The sequence below is a fragment of the Prionailurus viverrinus genome, chromosome D1 (assembly GCF_022837055.1).
Source record: "Prionailurus viverrinus isolate Anna chromosome D1, UM_Priviv_1.0, whole genome shotgun sequence".
Lineage (NCBI taxonomy): Eukaryota > Metazoa > Chordata > Mammalia > Carnivora > Felidae > Prionailurus > Prionailurus viverrinus.
Window position 1 is genome coordinate 11,469,174 of NC_062570.1, and position 15,839 is coordinate 11,485,012.

At 47.0% G+C, this 15,839-nt stretch overlaps 1 protein-coding gene across 6 annotated transcripts in view; it reads left to right on the plus strand.

Annotated features, from left to right (window-relative positions):
- Positions 1-3,823: 3,823 nt before the first annotated feature.
- Positions 3,824-15,839, plus strand: part of TTC12 (tetratricopeptide repeat domain 12) — a 54,190-nt gene continuing 42,174 nt past the window's right edge. For 4 of the 6 annotated variants that reach the window (XM_047877473.1, XM_047877468.1, XM_047877472.1 and 1 more), the window contains exons 1-4: positions 4,162-4,240; positions 6,089-6,161; positions 14,746-14,909; positions 15,449-15,470. In XM_047877473.1, the coding sequence (XP_047733429.1) occupies positions 6,104-6,161; positions 14,746-14,909; positions 15,449-15,470 (244 nt within the window). In that variant the 5' untranslated portion in view covers positions 4,162-4,240; positions 6,089-6,103. Of the gene's footprint in view, positions 3,888-4,161; positions 4,241-6,088; positions 6,162-9,559; positions 9,621-14,745; positions 14,910-15,448; positions 15,471-15,839 lie in introns of those variants that run through there. The other 2 variants (XM_047877469.1, XM_047877471.1) reach the window with 2 other exon arrangements.

Consider the following 15,839-nt stretch of genomic DNA (forward strand, 5'->3'; position numbering starts at 1 on the left):
GGAGACACAGAATCCGAAGCAGGCTCCAGGCTCTGAACTGACAGCACAGAGCCCAATGTGGGGCTCGAACTCACAAACTGTGAGATCATGACCTGACCGAAGTCGGACGTTTAACCGACTGAGCCACCCAGGTGCCCCAGAGAGAGAGGGAATCTTAAGAAGGTGCCAATCTCAAGGCGGAGCCTGATGTGGGGCTGGATCCCACAACCCTGGGATCATGACCTGAGCTGAAATCAAGATTGGATGCTCAACCGCCCCCGAGGACCTCTAACATTTTAAAGTGATCAATCTGTCAAGCAGATTTGCCCTAAAACATATTTTGTGACTATAACAACGTTTGTCCTCCAGGATGGACCTTCCTGAGAAGCCTGACGCAGAGAAACTGTAAACATCCATATTCCTTTCCCATGTAGAATGACTTAGACTGGAGCCTTCCTCCATGCAGAGCAAGAAATCAACTCACTCAGCAAATCTAAATTTAGCTCCATCTAAGGACCAGGCACTGGGAATACTAAGACAAACTAAAACAAAATTCCTACCCGCAAGAGATTCACAGTCTAGTCACTCTGTTGAATCGGAGGGCCAGGGCATGGAGTGAGGTCTCAGCTGGATAGAGACCCAGGTAGGAGCCATCAAGATGGAAATGACTTCTAAAGATGCCACAAGTGTGCGTGGCTGCTGAGTATCCTTACACCTATCCTGACCTAGAAGCAAGCACATCTGCCCTCTCCTTGGCGTCCCTCCTGCCCAGGTATCTTGTCCCACTCTTGTCTGTTCTCTTGCTTTCCTCCCATTCTTCCTACGGCTTCCCTCCTTGACACTCTGTGCCATAACACATTCCTCTGGCTCATTTCTCACCACTCTTGCCTTAAACTTTTCTGTTTTCTCACCCGTGGCGCAATGCTTCCTGCCTCTGAATGTTTGTTCGTCCTGTCGGCTCTGCCTGGAGCACTGTACACATGCTCAGCCACCACATGAACTATGTAAACCCCTATTGCTGTGGGGCCCTGCCTCCATTTCCTTTCCTTCCTCCTTCCTCCTTCCTCCTTCCGTTAGCACTAGTCCTTCACTGCCTCTACCACACTGCCTGGTAATAATCTGTTTGTGTATCTATCTTCCTCACTGGACTGTGAATTCATTGAGGGCAGGGGTTGTGTCCCTGACTTACAGTATGGTGTCTGGTTAAAGCAAACATCCCAGCAATGTTTGTTGATATTTCTGTGGCAGAGAATTAGGATGGGATGATCAGTAAAAGACATTCAAGCATAAAAGTATCCTGTATTAACAATGAAATACTACTTGGCAATGAGAAAGAATGAAATCCTGCCATTTGCAACAACATGGATGGAACTGGAGGGTATTGTGCTAAGTGAAATAAGTCAGAGAAAGACAGACACCATATGTTTTCACTCATGTGGATCTTGAGAAACTTAACAGAAGACTGGGGGGGAAGGGAAGGGGAAAAACAGTTACAAACAGAGAGGAGGGAGGCAAACCTTAAGAGACTCTTGAATGAAGAGAACAAACTGAGGGTTGAAGGGGGGGCAGGGGAGAGGGGAAAATGGGTGATGGGCATTGAAGAGGGAACTTGCTGGGATGAGCACTGGGTGTTGCATGTAAGCGGTGAATCACGGGAATCTAACCCTGAAGCCAAGAGCACACTGTATATGCTGTATTTTAGCTAACTTGACAATAAATTATATTTTTTAAAAACGTATGCTGTATTAGGATAGTATTCTGAGTGAGTATGTGTGTGTGGAGGGGTGTAAAATGGAAATATGACTTCAAGGGGAAAAAATAACTCATAACTATAAAAACTATAAATAACTTCGAGCATAAAGAAAACATCATTCATGCACTACTCAGTGTGGCCTACACTTCACAAAGAGGCATCACTGAAGAATCTCACACCCAGTCCTGCCGAATCTGAATCTGCAACTTGGCAAAATCCCCAGGTAATTCTTAGGCATAGTCCAGGTTCTGAAGCACTGGTCTAATGCATACTAATCACAAGAGTAGTAATAAGAATTATTAACATTTACTGAGTCTTGATGATGCTCCATGTTTTGTCTAGACACTCTACCTGTATTAACTCGTGTACCTCTCACAGCAATCCTGTAAGATCGATACTATTTAACATCCTCGTTTTTACAGAGGAGGAAACTAAGAGATGAAGTAACTTGTCAAGGTCACACAACTAGTAACAGTAAGAAGAGAAAAAAATTTCCAGTACCTAGCTCACTAAAGGTGCACAGGAAGGGCTTAATATTTTAATAAATGCTGCAAAGTGGAGAGCTGAGATTTGGACCCAGGCTGACGGGTTCTAGAGCCCCTGAGCACTCAGCTCATGATGAATAGCTATGAAGTGCACCAGGGGGGCTCTCTCTCCCCAGCACCTGGCACACTGCAGACCATCCACAATCGACACAGGAATGTGTGAACAAATGGTAGTGTGGTACACTGGGTTGTGGGAAGGCCCCTCTTGGAGTCCAGGACAGGAGTTTGGTGAACAGTAGTAGAATGAGAAGTAAGCGATTTGGAGTTAAAACTGTCAGCCTCAAAGAGACAAGAAGGAGCCTGAGGTTGGAGACTATGCCTGTGTGTACTCAAGAAGTCACAAGCCTGAGGGGATAATGGGACAACGCTAACAATGATGACCTGTCACGGGTTCCTGTCTCCACAAATTTGCACACACTCCAAGGTCACTGTAAATTAACCCAGGTCTTTCTGAGAATGTCCAGGGTGTGGCCTCACAGCAGCCCCACTCTCCCAGACACCTCTGCTGTGCTACCTCTCATGAGGCAGCTCAGTCCCTGGGGACAGCTGCTGTGACTATACTGCTGGGTCCCCCAGGGCCCACGGCCTCCTGCTGCAGCTGATGTGCTAAGGACTCTGCTAAAGCGGCCCCCAGGCTGCAGCGAAGAGTTCAATGCCCCAGCCCCTGTGTGCTCTACTCCATTACAGGGGTTCTCAAGCAGGACTGATGTGTGCCAACACCTTGTGGAGATTTCAGTCAAACAGCCCCATGGAGAACACAGGACTCAGCAGACTGTGCTCAGCCAATGTTGGATCTAACTGGCCATGCCTGGACCCCCTCCCCTTCCGGTAAATTCTATCCCCAGGGGCTCCTCAGCCAGCAAACAGGTTTCTGAAATGCACCCACAAATTTGCCAAGGCACCCCAAGGGTTTCTGAGCTTAAACTCAAGATGGAACTTTCCCCAAAACTGGCTTTTCTCCCCTTGCCCCTTTAACCCAGCACCATAATACTGAAGTTTTGTTTCAAAAAACAGACTGGAATCTCTTTAAAGCTGTGTGCATTTATTCAAAGTGTGAATGTGTCTCATTCAGCTCCAAATCCTAGGATTCCCTGGATAATAACTAACACGTATTCCTAGTGACTAGATGCCTGGCACTTTAACCATAAACCTTGGGAGAACGTGCCATTTCTCCAGTTTATAGACGAGAAAAGATCAGAAGATTACAGAGCTCTCTGAAGGTCTCACATCTAGCAATAAGCCCAGATTTCACCCAAGTTTGCCTCTCCCAAGTACACTGGAGATTGTCCCCTTTTTTGGGCCAGGGATAGTAAGATGATCAGAGAGATGCCCCTTCCTTAGAAGAAAAAGGGACGAACACCTGGCCCTGATTCAGAGACCTGCTTCCAGCCCCTGACCGGGTACCCATCCTGGACCCAGGGCCCCCAGCCCGGCCACAAACTGGCAGCGCGCTGGCTCCAGAACCAGAGCGCTGAGGCCTTGCCCGCACCCAGACTCTAGACACGCCCCGACCGCTGGGCACGCCCCCGACACTGGCCACGCCCCCTGTCCCTGCTCAGTCACCGCCCACCAACAGCCGCCATTTCCTGTCCGGCCCCTGGGCGTGTCAGGTCAGTGTGGTGGGGTGTCTCGGGGTCTTTGTTGGGATGTGGTCCCGATCTGGCCGTCAGCGCCAAGCAGAGGACACTGGTGTGGGCCTAAGCAGATGGGACGGTGACCCCCGGCGGGCTGGGACTTCGGCTTTGGGAACTGGGGCCGGTGGACGCTGTGGAGCGGTTGCCGGGCAACGGTGCCGTCGGCCCCGCCCCTCCGGCCCCGCCCCTCCGGCCCCGCCCCGGCTCGTCGCTGGGGTCCCGCGTGCGTGCCCTCCCCCGGCCGCGGGCTCCCGAGAGAGTTCGTGTCCGACCCTGGTTGCGCCGGCCCGGAGAAGTGCTGAGCCTTCCTTCTAACCTGGCAACCTTGGGCAAGTTAACTCGCTTCGCTAGGCCTCAGTTCTGGAAGGAACTGGAAGGAACCCTAGCGCTCGTCTAGTTAAGCCACATGTCCCACTTCACCCGTTTTATAGATAAGGGTGCCTCGCATTTACCAGCATTTACCACTCATCGTGTGCCTGGCGCTTTCAGTGAACCCCCAGGGTAGCCCTCTCGGTTCCTATTACCGTTTCCATAGAATGAGTTAGGCTCAGAGAGGTTGTTGAATTTAGCTGAGGTCACACAGCTTATAACCGGTGGGGTGTCAGGAGGTCAAATCACTCCCAGCTTGTTTGTGTGGCAGAGTTCAAATTTGCAGTAACTGGAGCGTTACAGCACTGCACTACTGCTAAACCTAATCGTAAGTCAGAATCGCTCGGCGAGTGTTTCAAAGTATCCATTCCCCGGCGCCCCGGCAAGGGTACTGACTCTGGCGCCAAGGCTGAGGACTGTGTATACTTAACACGTTTTTTGGACGACTTTTATGGCCTTTGGGTGAGCTTTGGGAACCACTGGCTACACCGTGAAGCCTTTTTACTCACAAACGACTGAGAGAGAAGTAATAAATCCAAAGTACCTGGACAGGAACAGAGATGCTGGTGCATGCACAGTGCCATCGAGTTCTCATCCCTTCAGCCAATTTTTAGCTTCTCTTCACACCTAGAAAACAAGACAGAGGCTTATATTTTATTGTTTTAATTTCTTTTTTTTAATTTTTTTTTACATTTATTCATTTTTGAGAGAGAAAGACAGAGCACAAGTGGGGGAGGGGCAGAGAGAGAGGGAAGCGCAGAAACCGAGGCAGGCTCCAGACTCCCAGCTGTCAGCACAGAGCCCTGTGCCGGGCTCGAACTCACAAACCATGAGATCATAACCTGAGCCGAAGTCGGAAGCTTAACCCACTGAGCCACCCAGGCACCCCTGTTTTAATTTCTTTTTAATGTTTATTTATTTATTTTTTTTTAGAGAGAGACAGAGTGTGAGTTGGGGAGGGGCAGAGAGAGAGGGAGACACGGAATCCGAATCAGGCTCCAGGCTCTGAGCTGTCAGCACAGAGCCCCACACCAGGCTGGAGCTCAGGAACCCTGAGATCATGACCTGAGCCGAAGTTAGCCGCTTAACCGACTGAGCCACCCCAGCGCTCCTGTTTTAATTTCTTTTTAATGTTTTGTTTTGTTTTTGAAGAGAGAGACAGAGTATGAGTGGGGGAGGCGCAGAGAGAGAGGGAGACAAAGAATCCCAAGCAGGCTCCAGGCTCTGAACTATCAGCACAGAGTCCCATGCCAGGCTCGAACTCAGGAACCGTGAGTTGAGCTGAGCCGAAGTCAGCCGCTTAACCCACTGAGCCACCCAGGCTCCCCTAGAGGCTTATATTTTAAGCAAGTTTGGACATTTAAGTGCACATTCTCCAGTTCCTGGTTACCAGTCACACAGCTAGGTCCAAGCTTCTGGCCGGGCGGGCCTGTCATGACCAAAGTCCAATGTTACTTTCCTCCATTCCTGGCAGCCCCTCCCCTCCTGGTCTCCTTTATACCCAGTCCCTGAATCACAGCAGTGGATGTCGGGCTTGGAGGAACATTTTGCAGAGCAGTTTTCCCAGAGGAGGGAGGGCTGACAGCTTTCCAGAAGCATCACCACAAATAATGAGTATCCCTTCCTTGGCCTTCCCAGCAATCAGAGTGAAATAGATCACCTGCCGTTATTCATGACGTTATTTATGTACACAAACCCATCTTAAAAATAACCACTTGGCTGTTAGTTTTAGAAGGCTAATAAGCCTGAAAAATCCTGTTTAGCGTTTTATTACTATTAATTCTCGTCACTCCCACTGCCTCCCTCAGGGATTCTGGTTGACGATGGCGGACCACCACGAGAAAGACTTGCAGAAATTTCTTAAAAATGTGGATGAAATCAGTAAGTACCAGTAAATCATAAACAAATTAAATTCTGTGTTAGCAAGGTGGGGTGACTGAAGAGAAGTGATCACCTGAAGTTAGTTCCTGGGTTGCCTGATAGGTTTATGACTCTAAGAGAAAATATAATTGGAATTAAACAGAAAAGGTATTAAGAAGCGAGTAACATTAGAGCCTGGGGTAGTATTTTGAGGCTGTTCATTGGTATCAGAGAAGCCATTAACATTCTGATGGGACCTGAGGGGGACAAGTCTCCTCCATATTCTGTCCCCTTCCACGTAGACTTCACGTCAAAGGAGCCCTAGCTGTTCCCTTCGAGATCGCTCAGGAACCTCAGTGATCAGTCTCCTCTTGCTTTAGGGCAGAGCCATTTCTGATTTTGAGCTGCAGAAGCAAAATCAAGTGGCTCTCCCCCTGGGTCCATCTGATTACATGAATGGCTTTTGGCTGTCCTATCCCCATCTCTCTGCCTCTAGGCAAGAAGACAGAAGACCCCTTCCCCAGCTCAGATAGGTGGGATCTCAAAGGACAGACTCTGATCCCACAAAGCACATTCACTAGATTCCAAAGTAGTTTGTTCCTATTCTTCAAGCTTCAGGGAGCTTGTTTGATGATGGAAACAAGCAAACCAACAACCCAACAAATCTTGCATATCAAATAGAAATAGGTTGAAATTGCTCCTTCTAGCAGCCTGTATGGGTCCAAAACCGTTAAGACGGTTTTAAAAATAGTCTGGGTCACTTGATAAAAGATAACATCCCTGGGCCTCTCCTCTGCCCATCCCTAAATGCTGATCTGCTAAGTTCTGGCCTTGGCCCACTTGCTGCTCACTTTGCTCTTCAGGGGGTCTGGTCCAAGCACAGGGTTTTCCCAGCAACCCGTTTACTCACGACCCCCACATCTCCATTGCCACCCGGCCTTCTTCGCTGAGGCTCGGGCTCTGTGCCACTCGTCACAGCCACAGTACCCCACGAACACGGCAGACTTAATGCGTCCAAACTGCAGTTGCTCGTTGCCCTACCCTTCTATCCTCCTCCCAAATAATACTGCTTCTCCTCCCTTCCCCTTCATTCTAGTCTCCATTGGCACAACCATCCAGAAGTTTACCAGTCACATTGGACTCCTGCCATTTCACCCTCCATTCGATCAGCCATCAAGTTTAGCTTTCTTCTCCAACTCCTTCCTCCCCACCCCCTGCTTTGTCCTGGTTCTCTGACCCAGACTGTTTCAACAACCCCCTGATTGTTGTTCCTGCCTCCAGGCTTACGCTCCCCACAGAGTAATGTATCTAAAAATGCAAATCTGACCCAGACACTTCTCTGCTTGGATTCTCTCCGCAGCCACAATAAACTTCAAGCTCTCATCGGGGACTTAAGCCCTCCCGTGACCTTGTCCTTACCGCTTGCCTCTCCTTACCTCACACTTCTAGTTCCTCCACACACACCCTGGTGGTTCATGCTCTGCATGTTGCCTTTGACATTCCCTCTGCCTCCCTCCCCATCTGTCTTTACCGGCTCGCTTTCATTCATGCTCAGAGTTCTTGCAGGTACCATTTATACCAGTACTAGCCAATGGAACTTTCGGTGGTGACGGAAATGTCCTCTAATCTGCACTGTCCACTATGGTAGCCAGTAACTGCATGCAGTTGTTGAGCATGTGAAATGTGGTTAGTGCTATCCAGTAACTGAATTTCCAGTTTTATTTCATTTGTAGTTACTTTACATTTGTAGAGCCACCTGTGTAGATTCTATGCATTCATTTCCTGGGCTCTTGCTATGTACTGAGCTTTGCTAGGCACCAGAGAGACCGGTAATAATAAATAAGACTTCCCTTCCTTCGGGATATCTAGAGTCCAGTGGGGAGAACAGATACTACACAAGCCATCTGGAATGCGATGTGTGATACAAAGTGAGATTTGAGATTTGCAAAGTACAAGAGACTGTAACTCAGTTTACAAATTGTATCAGTGTGGTTGGGCTGCTGTAACAAAACAGGGACTGAATGGCTTAAGCAGTAGCAATTTACTTCCCACACTTCTGGAGGCTGGAAGTCCAAGACTAAGGTGTCGTCAGTTTTCGTTTTTCCTGAGGCCTCTCTCTCTGGCTTGGAGATGGCCTCCTTCTCGCCGCATCCTCACATGGTCATTTTTCTGTGTGTGTCCGTGCGTCCCTGACGTCTCTTCCTCTTCTTATGAGGGCGCCAGTCCTGTTGTTCAGTGCTCCATCCTCATGACCTCATTTAACCTTTTTTTAAAAGTTTATTTATTTATTTTGAGCAAGACAGAGACAGAGCGAGTGGGGAAGGGGCAGAGAGAGACAGAGAGAGAGGATCCCAAGCAGGTTCCACACTGCCAGCACAGAGCCCACCTGCCATGGGGCTCGAACCCATGAAGCCACGAGATCATGACCTGAGCTGAAACCAAGAGTCAGATGTTTAACCGACTGAGCCACCCAAGCGCCCCCTCATTCAACCTTAATTCCACCTTTAAAGGCTCTCTGCCAGTACAGTCACATGGCGGGGCAGGGGGGTGGGCGGACATCAGCATAGGAATGGGGTGGGGGCCACACTTGCATACAGGAGTTTTATAAGGCTTCCCTAAAGCATGGGATTTAAGCAGAAATCTGAAGTGTGAGTAGGACTCGGGCACTGGGGAGAAGGTGAGGGAATATTCTGAATGGAGAGAACATAAGTAGAAAAGCTGGGAGTTAAGAAAGAACAAGGTGCTTCTAAGAAACTAAAGGCATAAACAGCTGCATGTGGCTGGAGAGATCACGGAGACGAGGCTCCCATGTGAGTCAAGAAAGGCCGGATCAGGGAAGACCTTGGAAGCCACAATATGGAATTCTCGTTTACCCTGAGAGCAGTGGGAATCCTTTGGAGGGCTGACTCAGGAACGTGATCAGATTTGCACCGTAGAGAAGTTGCTCTGGCCACAGCATGGATGTAGACATGAGGACACGAGGGGACAGAAGAATGGATGCCGGGAGACCAATCAGGAGGGTGTCACAGCACCAGGGAAGGGAGTCAGGTTGGGTGTAGAGCTGGAGCAGCAGGACTGGGCACAAGGAGATGGATTTGATAGGATTTAGGATTTACTCGATGACCTTTAGAGTTTGATGGCTGTGAGGCAGAGGGAGAATGAAGACTCAAGAGTGAGCCCTCAGTCAGTTGAGCATCCGACTCCTGATTTCTGCTCAGGCCATGATCTCACAATGCGTTGGATCAAGCCCTGCATCAGGCTGTGCGCTCCCATGGGATTCTGGGTCTCTCAGTCTCTCTGCCCCTCCCTCTTGCACTGTCTGTCTGTGTGTCTCTCTCTCTGTCAAAATACATTAAAAAAAAAATGGGGCCCAAAAGTTTTGGGTTGAATGCCCAGTGGGTGGTTCAGCCATCTGCTAAGATAGAAGGCATTTGGAGGAAGAAGAGCCTCAGGGGAAGGAGGATGGGCAGCCCAAGATCGGTGAGTAAGACATGACAGCGAAGATGTTCAGAGGGCAGTTGGCTGTGCAAGTGTCAGCCTAGGAGAGAACAGAGCTGGGGACGTCAGTTTAGGGGGCACTTGGCATTAATGTTACTTATAACCGTGGGAGAGAACAGGAATACCTAGGGACAGGCTAGAGAAAAAGAGAAGAAGGCTCAGGCGGAGCCTTGAGGATGACCACAGTTTCGAAGGCAGGTAGGACAGGGAGAGCAGGAGCAAGCAAGGGAGACTGAACAGCGATGGCCAAACAGGTAGGAAGGCAACGACCATTCTGTTCTCTGTACTTGAGAGTCTGGTTTTGTGTCTCTGTTTTTTCTTTGTTTGTACATTCGTTTTGTTTCTTAAATTCCACGTGAGTGAAGTCATGTGGTATTTGTGTCTCTTGACTGACTTATTTCATTTGGCAAAAACACTCTCCAGCTCCACCCATGACAATGCAAACGGCAAGGTTTCATTCTTTTTTATGGCTGTGATATTCCATACCTGGCTGTTGTAAATAATGCTGTAATAAACACAGGACTGCATATAGTTTTTCAAAGTAGTGTTTCTGTTTTCTTTAGGTAAGTAGCTAGTAGTGAAATTACTGGATCATGGCAATTATTGCTATTAATTTTTTTTAATGTTTATTTTCGAGAGAGAGAGAGAGAGAGAGAGAGAGAGAGAGAGAGTGCACACGTGCTAGCAGGGGAGGGGCAGAGAGAGAGACACACACACACAAAATCCCAAGCAGGCTCCTGTCAGCACAGAGCCTGATGCAGGGCTCGAACCCACAAACGGTGAAATCATGACTTGAGTCAAAATCGGAGGCTTAACTGACTGAGCCACCCAGGTGTCCCACTGCTGTTAATTTTTTGAAGAACCTCCAAACTGTTTTCCACCATGGCTACACGAGTTTGCTTTCCCATCAACAGTGCACAAGGGTTCCCTTGATGGGAGGCAGTTTTTTAAAGTCCATGAGAGGAGGACAGGATGACTTGGCTGGATGTGATAGTGTGATTTATTTTTTATTTATTTTTTAATGTTTATTCATTTTTTGAGAGAGAGAGAGAGAGACAGAGAGACAGAGCATTAGTTGGGGAGGGGCAGAGAGAGAGGGAGACACAGAATATGAAGCAGGCTCCAGGCTCTGAGTTGTCAGCACAGAGCCCAATGCAAGGCTCACACTTGAACTGCGAGATCATATCCGGAGCCAAAGTTGGCCTCTTTTTTTAATTTTTTTTTTTTAATTTTTTTTTTTTTTTAACGTTTATTTATTTTTGGGACAGAGAGAGACAGAGCATGAATGGGGGAGGGGCAGAGAGAGAGGGAGACACAGAATCGGAAACAGGCTCCAGGCTCTGAGCCATCAGCCCAGAGCCCGACGCGGGGCTCGAACTCGCCGACCGCGAGATCGTGACCTGGCTGAAGTCGGACGCTTAACCGACTGCGCCACCCAGGCGCCCCCAAAGTTGGCCTCTTAACCAACTAAGCCACCCAGGCGCCCTGATACTGTGACTTATAATAAGAAATACATGTTTGTTCATTGTCCCTGTGCTGGGCACAGAACTCCTAAAACCCTTGGCACTCCTAAGTGATAAGACAGACAAAGACATCCTCATATGCATGACAAACCCTTTTCAGTCACACCTGAGTTTATGTTAATGAGCGACTTTTGGAACCTAAGGATGGCAGCTGGTTGCCAGGGGAACCAACCTGGTGCTAAAGTTTCAACCCTCTCAGAAGAGGAGAGGGGCTGGCGGTTGAACTGATTACCAGTGGCCAATGATTTTTAATCGATCAGGGCTATGTAATGATGCCTGCATAAAAACTCAAAAGGACCAGCATCAGGGAGCTTCCAGGTTGATGAACACATGGACATGTTGGGAGAGGGGTGCGCTCAGAGAGCCTTCTACACCCCCTTCCCACACGCCATGCCCTATGAATCCCTTCCGTCTGGCTCTTCTGAGTTACATCCTTTTATGACAGACTGGTAATCTAGTCAATAAAATGTTTCTCTAAGTTCTGTGAGCCACTCTAGCCAATTAATCAAACCAGAGGAAGAAGAGGTCGTGGGACCCTCTGATCTATAGATGTTCGGGCAGAAGCACAGGTGACCATCTGGGAGGTGGGGAGGGGGCAGTCTTATAGGACCGGACCCCTAAGCTGTGGGATCTGACACTATTCCAGGTAGGCAATGTTAGAATTAAGCTCAATTGTAGGGACACCCAGCTGGTGTCAGAATTGCATGGTGGTGTGGGGAAAAGCACACGTTGGAATTGGGGTCAGAATCCTACTAGGCCAGCAGTAGGATCTCCAAGCATCATGGACAGGGCAGTTGAGTTAGGACCAGTTCTCCCTGGTGTCCATTGCTTTCTCTGTCAATACTCTGCATCCGTTACAAAGGCCCAGAGAAGTGGGGAGTTGGAGTCGGGAGTTTTGTCTGGCAGGTGTGGTGGAAGGGCAAGGGAGGTCAGCATGTGGGCAGGATGGTGGCCGAGTGATGGACCACGGGCTCTAAGCTGAGTGGGCGGTAAAGTGAAGACCAGGAAGGATGGCTTTAAGGGCTGTTTTGTGACCTCAGTGCTGCCTAAACTTACCTGTTTGTCTCCCACACAAGATGGGAAACTCTTCAAAAGTTAACATCTTTTTTATTCATCGTTATCGAGGGCATTCTGCATAATATCTGCCTCATAATAAGCTCTCCATAAATTGTCACTGAATTAAATAAGGAGCTTAAAACTGTAATTTGAAGGCCACGGTAAAATTCTCCTGCAGCTTCTTCCAGGCAAAACAAATCCTGATCTTAATTTTTTCTCAATGGTTCTAATGGCTCTAATTTTTGCTTTCCATTCAGAACCTTCTTTAAGAAATGGGAAGAGAGAGAGGCGCCTGGGTGTCTCAGGAGTTTAAGCATCTCACTTCGGCTCAGGTCATGATCTCGCAGCTTGTGAGTTCGAGCCCTGTGTTGGGCCCTGTGTTGGAGCTGACAGCTCCGAGCCTGGAGCCTGCTTCAGATTCTGTGTCTCCCTCTCTCTCTGCCCCTCCCCCTCTCATGCTCTGTCTCTCTCTCAAAAATAAATAAACATTAAAAAACATATTTTAGGGGCTCCTGGGTGGCGCAGTCGGTTGAGCGTCCGACTTCAGCCAGGTCAAGATCTCGCCGTCTGTGAGTTCGAGCCCCGCGTCGGGCTCTGGGCTGATGGCTCAGAGCCTGGAGCCTGCTTCTGATTCTGTGTCTCCCTCTCTCTCTGCCCCTCCCCCGTTCATGCTCTGTCTCTCTCTGTCCCAAAAATAAATTAAAAAACGTTGAAAAAAAAAATTAAAAAAAAACAAACAAACAAATTTTAAATGGGGTGCCTGGGTGGCTCATTCAGTTGGGAGTCTGACTTCAGCTCAGGTCATGATCTCACGGTCTCAGTTCAAGCCCCGCAAAGGGCTTTGTGTTGACAGTTCAGAGCTTGGAGCCTGCTTCAGATTCTGTGTCCCCCTCTTTCTCTGCCCCTTCTCTCCTCATGCTCTGTCTCTCTCTGTCTCTGAAAAATAAATAAACCTTAAAATTAAAAAAAAATTTTTTATAAGAAATGGGAAGAGATAATCTAAGGAATGGGAAAAGCTATTTGCAAACCATGTATTTGATAAGGGGTTGATATCCAAAATATATAAAGAACTCAAACAACTCAATAACAAAAAACAAAACATACCAGCTTACCCAATTAAAAAATGGGCAAAGGACCCAAATAGACGTTTCTCCAAAGAAATATTTGAAAAGCCAACAGGCACATGAAAAGATGTTCAACATCATTAGTCACTAGGGACATGCAAATTAAAACCACTCTGAGATACCACCACATGCCCTTCAGAGTCACCATTATCAAAAAGACAAGAGACAGCAGATGCTGGCAAGGCTGTGGAGAAAAGGGAGCCCTTGCAGAGTTGGTAGGAATGTAAACTGGCATAGCCACTGTGGAAAACAGTATGGAGGTTCCTCAAAAAATTAAAACCAGAAATACCATATGATCCAGTAACTCCACTTTGGGGAATATATCTGAGGGAAATGAAAACACTAACTGGAAAAGGATATCTGCACCCCCATGTTCAAAGCAGCATCACTTACATGGAAACAGCCTAAGTGTCCATCTGTGAATGAATGGATAATGAAGTTGTGCTATGTATAAACAAGGGAATGATATTCAGCCATAAAAAATGAGGAAATCCTACCATTCATGACAGCATGGGTGGGCCTTGAAAGCATAGTGCTAAGTGAAATAAGTCAGAGAAGACAAGTACTCTGTGATCTCACTTATATGTGGAATCTAAAAAAAAAAAGAACAAGAAGAAAAGAAAAAACTCATAGAGATCAGACTTATGGCTAACCAGAGATTGAGGGTGGGGGAGGGGGAGTTGGAGGAAGGGGGTGAAAAGCACAAACGTCCAGATGTAAGATCGGTAAGTGCCAGGCGTGTGATGTACAACGAAATGACTATAGCTAACACCACTGTAGGATAGACGGGAAAGTTAGCAAGAGAGCAAATCCTAAGAGTTCTCATCACAAGGAGAGAATTTTTTCCTTTTTTTTTTTTATCCCATCTATAAGAAAAGATGGATATTAATGGAACCAATTCTAATCATTTAACAATATAATAAATCCAGCCATCACGCAATACACCTAAAACTTATACAGTGATGTATGTCCGTTACTTCTCAATAAAACTGGAGGGAAAACAAAGAAATGGGGAGATGTTGGTCAAAGGGTACAAACTTCCAGTTATAAAACACGTAAGTGCAGGGTTCTAATGTACAACATGGTAACTATTGTTAGTCACTGCATTTTATACTTGAGAGTCGCTAAGAGAGTTGATCTTAAATGTTCCCAGCGCACGTGAAAATTCTAATTGCATAAGGAGATGGCTGTGGTAACCTTATTGTGGGATCACTTCACAACGTGGATCAAATCATCACACTGTGAACCTTAAACTTACACAGTGTTGTACGTCAATAATATGCCAATAAAGCTGGAGAAACAAAAGTTCTTCCCCATGACTATGCTACCCCATCCTTCCTAGTGAATGGAGTCTTTTCTTTTGAAGACCTCATTTGAATGATTCACATCTGATTTCTCCTGCAGCCAGTTTAATTCAGGAGATGAATTCTGATGACCCGGTTGTACAACAGAGAGCTGTCCTAGAGACAGAAAAGAGACTGCTGTTTACAGAGGAAGTCCAAGAGGAGGATGGATGCCGGACCACACTGAACAAGACCATGATCAGTCCTCCACAAGCTTCTCCTGAGGTTTCTTTTTCTATTTTGGAGTTAGATAAGCAGATACAGAGAAGAGGTCTGCACTGAAGCAGAAAAGTGGTAGTTTAATCTCATACTGCCTAGTGAGGCTAAAGTGGTCTTTTGCTTTTTAGATTCACTAGATTTATTTGCCACAAGGAAATACAAACTCTGATTTTTTTTTCTTTGTCGTTCTGAGTTATCTTTAAAATAATGGGTTTATTTTAATGAAAATTTGGTCTCTCTACCTCCTGAGCTTGCGACCATATCTAAGCTGTACTGTTAAGGTAATATATCCTGTCTCATATTTCCAACTCACACAGCCACAGCCGGGGTCCCTTGACCTGCTCACCCTGTAACAACCATATGCATAATCAGAACTGATTTAAAGCAAGCCTTCAGAATTCGGGGCCCTTCAGTATTGATGGTTAAAGGAAATAACCCTACCACCCCACTTGTGATGGATCTGCATTCTTGGTGTATATTCACATAAATCAGAGAATAGTTTTTGAAATTTGTTTCTTTGTTTTTATGATAACCTGTGCCTGCAGAATACAGATGAAATAAACTCAGGTAAGGACAGCATCTGTCTTCCTATTTGTTTAGGATCAGTGTTTATCAACTGTAGCCTCCAGACCCTTAAATTATAGCCTCTGGGCTTACAAACAACCCATGAACAAAAACCTACTGATCAGCCACTTCTCTTACTAGTGGTCAGAGGAAACAGTGCTCACAGGTTTTTCTGTAATTTCTCCTGGACAGTCTTTTATAAACTGAATTCAGTTATTCTGTATCAGCCAATTTTTTGTTAGCTGCTGAAGGGATCCAGGTAGCTTCTCTCTTGCTCAGCTCAGAAACTCATTATGCTAAATGGAACAAAAAAGTCTACCTTTAAAGAAAAACTCTTTTAAAAGGCATAATTCAAATTTGAAGCACAGACAT